This window comes from Schistocerca cancellata, chromosome 1 (genome assembly GCF_023864275.1).
Source record: "Schistocerca cancellata isolate TAMUIC-IGC-003103 chromosome 1, iqSchCanc2.1, whole genome shotgun sequence".
Taxonomy (NCBI): Eukaryota; Metazoa; Arthropoda; class Insecta; order Orthoptera; family Acrididae; genus Schistocerca; species Schistocerca cancellata.
Window position 1 is genome coordinate 826,603,530 of NC_064626.1, and position 11,511 is coordinate 826,615,040.

General features: G+C 43.1%; 1 protein-coding gene across 1 annotated transcript in view; it reads right to left on the reverse strand.

Moving 5' to 3' along the window:
• The window catches only part of LOC126162397 (zinc carboxypeptidase-like), a 53,817-nt gene extending 42,695 nt beyond the window's left edge, over positions 1-11,122 (reverse strand). Inside the window, exons 1-2 of the mRNA XM_049918889.1 lie at positions 11,102-11,122; positions 249-447 (exon numbers count right to left, since the gene is read on the reverse strand). Of these exons, the coding sequence (XP_049774846.1) occupies positions 249-437 (189 nt within the window). The 5' untranslated portion in view covers positions 438-447; positions 11,102-11,122. The remainder of the gene's footprint in view (positions 1-248; positions 448-11,101) is intronic.
• Between the last annotated feature and the right edge of the window lie 389 nt (positions 11,123-11,511).

An 11,511-nucleotide genomic window follows, 5' to 3' on the forward strand; every position in this document is an offset into this window, starting at 1 on the left:
TATGATAAGACGTGATATATGTTTGTGCACTCCGTACTAATTTCGTGGCACCTCCTCGAGCTTATGAAGCAACTGCCGATACAGTTCTGAGGGTACTTACCGCAAATGAGGACGAAACGTCTATGAATAGTTTCGTATGCTGTCTACGGCCAATGAGCCCGGAAGTCTTAACTGGAGTACGTTGTAAGAAGGTTGAAGTGCTGTAAATTGATGTCAGCCCACGGTGACAGTGGTGGTGGCGACCTTACCTGCGGGTACCGCCGCTGGATTTCCTGGAGGATGGCGACGTGTCTGCTGGAGGCTGGCTGGACGCGGTAGACGCGGTGGCCGTCGTAGCGCGCCCTGCCCGCCGCGGCCTCCGTGTGGGGCGGCGCGCCGTGGGCGGCGCTCGCCAGCGTCGTCAGCGCCAGCAACAGCGGCACGGCTACACGAGGCATGTCGGCGGCGCTGGGGGAACAGGGAAAGTTAGTGTCGGGCAGCGCGAGAGGAACTGGCGCTGGTTGGCCACAGGGTGACTGAACTCATCTACAACGATCACACAGAAATTGCAAGTGACAAAAGTCAGGGGATATCCCCTAATACCGAGTTGGATCACCTTTTGTCCGGAGTATTGCAGCAACCAGACGTGGCAAGGACTCAATAATTCGTTGGAAGTACCATGCAGAAATACAGAGCTATGCTGTTCTGTAGCCGTCCAAAATTGTGAAAGCATTGCGCAGCAGGATTTTGTGCACGAACTGACCTCTTGAGTTTGCTCCATAAATGTTTGATGGGATTCATGTCGGGTGATTTGAGTGACCAGATCATTCGCTTAAATTGTCCAGAATATTCTTCAAGCTAATCGTGAACAATTGTGGCCCGGTGACAGGCCGCATTGACATCCGTAAAAATTTCATCGTTGTTTGGGAACATGAAGTCCATGAATGGCTGCAGATGGTCTCCATGTAACCATTTCCCATCAATGATCAGTTCACTTGAACCGGAGGACCCAGTCAACTCCATGTAAACGTAGCCCACACCATTATAGAGCCACCACCAGCTTGCACGTGGCCTTACTGGCCTCGTGGGGTCTGCGCCACGCTGGAATCCTACCATCACATCTTACCACGAGAAATAGGGACTCATCTAAATGACGATTTCTAGTCGTCTAGGGTCCAACCGATATGGTTAAGAGCCCAAGAGAGGCACTGCAGGCGACGTCGTGGTATTAGCAAAGGCACTCGCGTCGTTCGTCTGCTGCCATAGACCATTAACGCCAGTTTTCACCGTACTGTCCTGACGAAAACGTTCGTCGTACGTCTCACATTGATTTCCGCAGTAATTTAACGCAGCGTTATTTATCTGCAACTCTACGCAAACGCGGCTGCTCTGGTCGTTAAGTGAGGGCCATCAGCCCCTGCGTTGTCCGTGGTAAGAGGTAATGCCACTCTTTGTGAACCTCGAAATACTGAAATTTCCTAACGATTTCCGAAATGGAATGTCGCATCCGTCTAGCTCCAGCTACCCTTCGGCGTCCAAAGTCTGTCAATCCTTGTCATATGGCCATAACCATGCCAGACAACTTTCTACATGAGCCACCCGAGGACAAATTACAGCTCCGCCAATGAACAATCTTTTTATACCCTTGTACACGATACTACCGCCATCTGTATATGTGCATATCGCTGTCTCACGACTTTTGTCACCTGACTGTATCTCTAGGACAAGGTTGAAACAAAGTAGCAGAAACGGGAAATGAGCAAACACGTTGCATTCAGATAAGAAAGTAATCTTCTGTACAACAAGAATCCTTGTATGAATCAGTGGAGAAGAAGTGTGGAAGAAGTTTTCCATACTGCAAATCTGGAGTACACCGTAGACGGCGGGAAAACTCATCAAACATGTCAGACTTCTTCCTATCTTTCTGCGGTTTCGTAATCAAGACAGAGGCAAGCTTACATTTCCACGAAACCTGTTATTAAAATGTACAGACCAGTTACCTCTCAGTTTATCATCAGCGACTGAGCTCCTGAAGGGGATTCTTCGAAGGCACTACGCTTTACCGATGTCCCACTTTCATAAAACCGAGCGTCAAAAGAAGAGGAAACCATTCCGCCTTCACAGTGTCACGAATGCCGCAGACAGCTGGTGCTAAGCGTGCGTGAGATACGCTTCGTGTTCGGCGGTACGGCTTCTGAATAGTAAATATGCTGCCAGGATAAGCAAATACACAATCACTCTGGCCGGTGTGACGTCAACATTGTTCTCGTTGCCTCAAAATGAAAAACGTGAGTCGCACACTAACTGCGTGGACTCGACAAGCCAAAGCTGCACCAATTTGCGCCACTTAAAGACCGGTGTCAGTCTTCCAGCTCAGAACCCGATGAAGACATTGCTACTGCACAGATCATAACAAAATATGTGTCCGCAAGATACAGGGAGTGTAAGTTAGAATTCAGTAGTTCTACATCTAAATCTACGTCATTACTCTGCTATTCACAGTAAAGTGCCTGGCAGAGGGTTCAGTGAAAAACCTTCAAGTTGTCTCTCTACCGTTCCACTCTCGAACGACACGCGGGAAAGACGAGCACTTAAATTTTTCTGTGCGAGCCCTGATGTCTCTTATTTTATCTACAGATTGGTGCCAACAGAATGTTTTCACAATCGGAGGATAAAACTGGTGATTGAAATTTCGTGACTAGATCCCGTCGCAACGAAAAACGCTTTTGTTTTAATGATTGCCACTCCAATTCACGTATCATGCCTGTCACACTATCTCCCCTATTTCGCGATAATACAAAACGAGCTGCCCTTCTTTGTACTTTTTCGATGTCATCCGTCAGTCCCACCTGATGCGGATTCCACAATGCACAGCAGTACTCCAGAATAGGGCGGAAAAAATGGCTCTGAGTACTATGTGATTTAACTTCTGAGGTCATCAGTCCCCTACAACTTAGAACTACTTAAACCTAACTAACCTAAGGACATCACACACATCCATGCCCGAGGCAGGATTCGAACCTGCGACCGTAACGATCGCGCGGTTCCAAACTGTAGCGCCTAGAACTGCTCGGCCACTCCGGCCGACTAGAATAGGGCGGACGAGGGTGGTGTAAGCAGTGTCTTTAGTAGACCTGTTGTACCTTCTAAGTGTTCTGCCAATGAATCGCAGTCTTTGGTTTCATTTAACCACAATATTATCTATGTGATCGTTCCAATTTACGTCGATCAACATCGTGGTCATCAAAAAGAAGTACCTCTAAACACCCCAGAATACGTTTAATTGCTACCACTGATTTCTGAACTAAATGTTTGCAGACAATTAATTTGTGCGTCTGGAGCTCCTGGCTATGACAAATTAACTCACAGATGCACTGGTGGCTCTGATGACTTGATCATACGGTATGCTCCGACATTGAGCACAGGAGATAAGCCTTTCAAATAAGTTATTAAAAACATCTGAAAACTGTTTCTTTTCTTTTGCTTGTGCCGTTTTTCCCGCGGATACGCATGGTCAGCATGGTGAATCGGATGTGGCAATGTTAGTTGAAGGGGAGGCCGGATGTCCTTCCTGCTGCCACCCCGTAACCCCGGGAAGGAATTAGTGTATACCAACTGTCTGCGACTAGTGTAATCCATGGAATAATGCGAAAGTCTGCAGATTTCTGCGAGCCGTGTAACTGAGGCGGGGGGATCAGCCCGGTATTCACCTAGGGGGATGTGGAAAACCGCCTAAAAACCACATCCAGGCTGGCCGGCACACCGGCTGTCGTCGTTAATCCTCCAGGCGGATTCGATCCGGGGCCGGCGCACCTACCCGAGTCCAGGAAGCAGCTCGTTAGGGCGCTCGGCTAACCTGGCGGGTATCTGAAAACTGGTCCATTCTGTGATATTCATATTATACCACCCAATTTCTGTCGGCATCGAAATGTTCCACAGATGTAATCATTGTTCTCGTCATCTGAAGGATTCTTGGTTATTAATCATTACTGCTGATTGGAAAAACTCTCATCTAATTGTAATTTAAAATGGATAATGACGAATCACAAAATCGTCACAGTGGGGTGGCTTGTGTGCCTTAACGATACATACAGCGGTACCGTAGGTGCAGCCACATCGGAGGGGCATCTGTTGAGATGTACGACTAACGTGTGGTTCCTGAAGGGGAAAGGGGAAACAATCTTGATGACAGACTGACATGACCAGTTAACATAACTGAACATGGCCCTTTTAGGTTGGTGCTGTGGACAGCTGAAAGCAAGGGGAAACTACAGCCATTGTATTTCGTGAGGACCAACAATTCTATGTCTTCGGTAACATCCTCTTGAGTAAAATATTGAGAAGGTAAAATAGCCACACATTCGGATTTCCGGACAGAGACTACTCAGGGAGATGTTGACATCAGCAAAACCAAAACTGGCATTCTACAGTTTGAGCGTAGAATATTAGAACTCTCAGTCGGGTAGGCAGATTAGAGAATTTAAAAAGAGAAAGTTTAATCTAGATATGGTAAGAATTGTTGAAGTGTGGTGCCAGCACAGAAAGGACTTCTGCCCGTGTGAGTGCAAGGTTAGCAACACAAAATTAAATAGAAGTAATGCAGGAATAGGCCATAAATGAATAGAAAAGTATCATTGTGGGTAAGCTATGATTAGCAGTATAGTGACAGAACTGTAGCCAAGATAAACGCGAAGACAACTCCCAACACAGTAGTGCAACTTTGTAATCCTAGTACCTCCACAGATGATGAAGAGATAATATTCAGATACTTAAGACAGACAAAAACTTCACTGAGATGGCGGAGAATTCGAAAGCAGGAGATAGAACGGAACGAAAAACTTGAGAGGATAATGGAATGGGGTAAAAGGATGAAACGGGAAGCCACCTAGTAGAATTTACCACCAAGCACATGATCACTGTCCACCTCCGTTGAGTAGTCACCATGGCTGATTGCCATGTAGGGGAACTGGGTCCTATTCCCGGTACAGCCAGGGAATTTTCCTTTATGGGAAGATTGGAACGGGTTGCACTCTCAAGGATCTCCTTGAGTGCAAGGTCGTAAAAGGTCAACGATGTTTACGGCATTTGACGCCCTATGTATCGTGTGCCTTGCAACCACAACATTGGCAGCTGAGACTGAAGGTGTCCAATGGTGAGTACAGCATGAGGCTACGGAGCGTGGTTGAACTGCTTACTCGAAAGGTAGCTCAACGGCGCTACAGTGCAAGTTTGGTGATACAAAGCAGAGAAACGGAAACAATAAACAAAGCAAATAATATATTATACATATAACAACAGCTGCCGAAGTTGACGTTTCGTCAGAAAGGATCCCAAGTCATTGCTCAGAGTGAAAAAGAAGTGACAGACGAAATATTAGCGTTCCTGTAAGATGAGTCACTGGAATGTTTGGTGTCGAATACCCTCGACCGTGTGGGCAATGTAAATCAGGAGTACAATGATTACGATACGTGCTACACAAGTGTAAGTGATATTGAAACGGATGTCGAGCCATGTACTTCATCAGCCTAGTCAGAGAGGGAGCAACAAATCCCGTTTCCAGTGAAACGTAATAAATGACAATCGTTGTCCAAGGAGCGGGTACTGAACGTAATTACGTACATGGAACATCATCCGCAACATAGTAAAAAAAGAAAAAGTTATGAAAAGATTTCGAGTAAGTCCGCAGCAAAATGACCGCATAGTGCATAAGATGGAGGATAAGGCGCACTTGTTACAAAAACTGGTTTCAAGGATGCTCGATACAATTTACAAGATGTCCGTGATAGTGAGCTACTACGTTAATGCACATCAAATTGCGCGTGACATAGATTACAGTGATTTTAAGATAAACAGTGGATGGTTATGTAACTTCAAATATTGCTACACGATTGAAGCGTCAAGTTGACGGTGTAGAGCAAACATCGGAATCGTCCCGAAAATTTGTGGATGAGATAAACAAACTTATCCCATCGTTCAGTAAGGAATTTGTTTTCAACTCCGACCAGTCTGGATTTGAGGAGGAAATGGTTGTGAAAGGAACCCCGGAAATTAGAGGTACCAATAGAGCAGTATCAAGATGAACTAACATCAGTGCATTAACTCATTCATATACAATTATGCTGACTGTTAATATTATTTACTGTGCTCCAAGAAGTTGGAGGTGCTCTGCCTCTTACGATTCTTTCTCGTGCGCGTGGTCTTGCAAGGGCAATAGGGAATATTTAAGTCACAGCAAGCAAGGGCGGGAAAATGGGCGTAAAAGATCTACAACTACGGTATGAACACTGCTTTTGGTCCATAGCTGGTCAAAATAATTTGCTTTTGCTTGATTCCTCGTCTGAGTATGAAGATCATACTCCCGAAGGAGAATCTATTTCTCCTGGAACCAATGGACAAATTCAGCCTCTGGATGTCTGTTTTTTCCGTGCCTATAAATCATATTATCGAGTTATCTTCAGCTACGCCGTAAAGGACATCAGGTTCATGATAAGATCCACGACATATTGTTTCATATTGGGTTGCATGGCATGCCACAAAATTTCACCAGTTCTCTTCACCCTGTTACACCAATATCATTCCATTTGCCTTCTTTAAGCGTGGTTTCCTAGCTGATCGTCCTGCACGGTTTGTAACTCCCAAGGAGTTCGCCTTCGATCTTGATGATGTGAACCTTTGTGATCACTGTGGCGTGCCATTTTTTATTCGATGTTCATGGAGAAAGTTAAAAGTCGATGATGTCCATTTCGTGAAGTGTAATACATTCTTCCTGTAGAAGGTTGGTCTCTGCACCTCTCGGACACTCATTTTCTGTCGCCCTCCTGATTCACATGATGAGTTATTAGCAGCTATATTTCTCCTATCATAGTAGTTGACACAGCACTTTCATATGATCCTTACTAAAGGTTGCAGTTGCGACCTCGCACTCTAGTGGTTCCTTGTCACACTCGTGCTAACCCAACAACAACTGGGAGTGCGCTGTGCTGACACCCACCACTTGATACAACATCCACATAACGACATTGACTGATGGATGACACGGCGGTCTGTCGGGCCCGACTGGTTCATGTGTGGCCAGAACTGAAGTGCTGATAACACATCATACAAGTGATTGCTCACACTTAGTTTAAGAAACATGAAAGAACCTTATACAGAATGATTCCTTGATGACATCACATACTTTTAGAGATGATGGAGTTGGGTCGATGTATCAATTTGAAGTAAGAGACCCTGGTCTGGAAACGACCTAGTCCAAAGATATAAGTGAAAATCGTTCTGATACCTCTGACAGTAGAATGCATGTTATTGCTAAGATTGTAGGGTATGCCACTTTCAGAGGTGGTAATATGGACGAAAACAAGAAAAAGAGCTTAGTAAACATTGGCTCTAAAATGCATAACTTGAGAGCTAGGAACACTTGTTCATTCTCAATTCTGTGAAAAACATCTCTTCACTGTATAAGTGCCTATAGCGCTTAAGGAATGCATTTTATAGGTCATTTTTATTATACTTCTTTTCTTGTTTTGGTCCATACAACTATCTCCGAAAGTTGCGTAGCCTACAAGCGGAGCAACAACTGTACCGTTACACGCATTTCACAGTTAGACGTTTCAGAACGAATTCGCCTTGTAACTTTCGACTAGATGGTTTCCGAACCAAGGTGCGTTACCTCAAATTGATGCATTTACCCTTCTCCATCTTCCCAGAAAGTTTGTAACACCATCACGGAATCACTCTGTGTACGTGGAAGGTCCCTCGAGACACCGAAAGTTTTTGTACAGAATAAATAATGGAAAGACGAAGATTTCGAAATAAAATTTAAAATTGCAAAACTTCCTTAGGGACATACGTACTATCTGACCATAATATACTGGTTATGAACTGCAGATTTAGGATGAAGTAATTGCCGAAAGGTGTGAAATTAAAGTGATGAGACCTGCATAATTTGAAAAGACCATAGATTGCCGAGGATTTAAAGGGGAGTAACATATAGCAATTGGCAAACAGAGGAAAGGAGTACATCAAAAGCCGAGATATTAAAGAAAACAGAGCACCATGTAGGCAATAAAACAAGGTTCATTATAAATCTTTGAATAGCACACGAGGTATTATATCTACTGACGAAAACAGAAAATATAAAAATGCAGCAAATGAAGCAGGCGAAATGGAATGCATACCTATAAAAAGTCAGACTGCCAGAAAATGAACTATGCAATGCAGGACTGGCTAAAGAAGAAATTCAAATCTGCTAAAAATAGATTCCGCCTATAGGAAAATTGAATACACCTTTGGAGAAATGCGAGGCAGTTGTAGGAATATAAAGAGCTGGGATGGCACGCCAGTACTAAGTAAAGAATAGAAAGCTGAAAGATGGAGGGAATCTGGAAAGGAAACGAGTTTGAAGACAATGTTATAGAAAGGGGAAGGAAAGTAGATGAAGATCAGATGAGAGATATGACACTGCGGGAAGACTTTGCCAGAGCAGTGAAAGACCAAAGTCGAAACATGTTCCCTGAAGTTGATGACATTCCTCTGTGTTATTGAAATCCTTTGGAGAGGCACCTGTGAATAAGCTATTCAACGTGGTATGCAAGATATGTAAGACGGACGACATAACCCCCATTCCAAAGAATAATGGTGCTGACAAGAGTGAATATTACTGAACCATTAGGTTAATCATACATGGTTGCCAAATATTGGCGTGAACTATTTGCAAAACAATGGAAAAAAACTGGTAGAGCCGACCTCAGGAAAGACCAAATTGGGTTTCAGAGACAAGTAGCAACGCCCGAGGCAGTAGAGGCATTTGTAGATTTAGAGAAAACTTTTGACATCGGTGCCTGGAATATTCTCACTGAATACTGAAGGTGACAGGGACAAAATAAAGGGAGCGAACGTTTATCTACAACTTGTATAGAAACCAGACTGCAGTCTAAGGACATAAAAAATGAGGGAGTGATCGAGAAGGGAGTGAGACAGCGTTTAGCATATCCTCGCTGTAGTTCAGTGTGTAGATTGTACAAGGTGTGAAGGCAGTCAAGGAGAAAGTCAGGAAATTAATTTTCCGTTTAAGGAGAAGAAATTAAAACAATAAATTAATGTTACACAATAACATTTATTTAGTAGTTAGTTATGAACCGGGTCTCAGCTTCCTAGGTCATCGTCGGAAAACTTAATACTAAACAGACCGTCCACTCTACTTCAGAGACAGATAATATGTCTACGGTCCTCCACGAACCGACGGAATATTCCATAAGTATTAAAACACTGAAGTTTCCCAGTGATGTTACAATTCGGCCAGAGACAGCAAAGGACATGGAACTGAAGTTAAACATAATGTATTGTGTCTTGAAGAGAGGTTATAGACTGTAGGTCAACAATAGTAAAATAAGAATAAAGAAATTTTGTCGAATAAAAACAGGAGATGCTGAGCGAATTAGATAAGGGACTCAGACACTAAAAGTAGTAGATGAATATTTTTATTTGGATAGCAAAATAAGTGACAGTGGGTAAAGTAGAGTGGATATACAATGCAAACTAACTCTAGTAAGAAACGTTTTTCTGAAAAAAGAGAAATATGTTAACATCTAACATAAATTTCAGTATTAGAAAATGTTTTCTGGAGTTATTTGTCTGGACTTTAGCCTTGCATGGAAATTAAACGAGGAAGACAAACTGTTCAGACCAGAAGAGAATAGACGTTTCTGAAATGTGTCACTTCAGGACAGTGCTGGAGATTAAATGGTTAGATCGAATAAATAACTAGGTATTGAACAGAACAGGGGATAAAGGAAGCAGAGGTGAAACATGACTGTAAGAATGGATCGGTGCATATGTCACATCCTGAGGCAAGAATCATCAATTTGCTAACGGAGGGAAGTGTGGAAGAGAGGGGGTAAAAGTTGTAGACGGAGACAAAAGCTTAGCTAAAGAAAGCAGATTCCAACAGATGTCGGGTTCAAGATCGTCTCCATTTTTTCCGAAAGAGAATTCTATTTGCGGGTCTGTTTGTTTCGTAAAAATAGTTTCTAAGGTTACAGTTGGTTTCTATTTTACTTATTTATTTTTCATTTTTGGCGAATGACTTCAGGACCCTAAATCAATTCTCAAGCGCTCATTAACTACACAGCCAAGCTTTCGAGCTGGAAGCTGACATCATCACTCATCACATTTAGACTTTAATGTGTGTGAATTCCTAAGGGACGAAACTGCTGAGGTCACCGGTCCCTGATTTAGACTCAACTTTCATGTAGGTTGCAGTAGTTCTGCAGAGACGACGAGTCTTGCACGAGATAGACCAGCGTGAAAGGACATTGTCCGGAAGGAAGACGACAACAACAATAATCAATTTACAAGATGAAAATAAATTCTGTTCTCTCAATTCCCAAACAAAGAAATCTACGGGACTTACTGAATTTTAAAACAGGATGTTCCCCACCGTAATTTAACTGAAGATAACAATCATTTTTCTACTAAATCACGCTTATGATACCGCTTCTATAACTGTCCGATAAATTAGTAGAGAGACTGCGACTGAAGTACATTTAGAGAATGCTTTTGACATTGTGAACTGGAATGTTCTTACTGAATACTGAAGGTGACAGGAACAAAATACAGGGAGCGAACGGTCATCTGCAACTTGTACAGTAACCAGATTGCAGCCAAAGGACATGAAAAGGAGTGATTGCCAAAAGATCTACTAAAAGCGGCTGTACTATGTAATCTGGAGGCAGACACTGGGTCAGAATCTTTATATCAGAGAACATTTTGCGAACTATTGAGCAAGACAGTTTACAAAGTGCTTCAAATGCCGAAAATGGTAGTAGCATATAGATTACGGTTATAAATGCAATTTAGTACTTCTGCAGCCACAAAATATTTAACTCACCGTCTTTAATATCATATTCACACATGTGAAGGATGAATCTAGCGAAACCTTTTTTTATGTCAGTGCACATTTCAATGAACGAAATATGGTCGGAACTGGTGAGTAATTAAGCTCAAGAGACACACGAAACAGTATACACGTCATGTACAGTGGGTCACGTAACAGCAGCGTATTTGAACATTATTAAAATAATAGCTGAAGCCACAGGAACGCTTAACAGGCGCATATGCTAGTTACCTGTGTCTGCCGAAGAGTGAAATTAACTGTGCCACACTGGATGATTATTTATATCAGTGCCACGCATTTCAGCAACAAGCGAGATAAAATCGATAGCCTTTGCCCACGGGTTGCGTAGTCCGCCACCGAAAGGTAACGCGTCTGTTGACGGGTGATCATTCATCTCGCAATCCACTACAAAGATAAGATCAGTGCGCTCTTATAATTGTGGTATATTGAATCTCAGCTTCCACTCGAAAGGTAGTCTCACAATCCTACACCTCAAATAAACATACCACAGAAAATGGAAAAATGAAGTAACTTTCGACGGCATTGCACTTTATAAAAGCAGAAAACAGTACATACTGGCATGAAGAAAAGTAAGTCTTTCGCGAAGGAAGTTAGAGCCGACAGTGTCTGGTGAACATGCC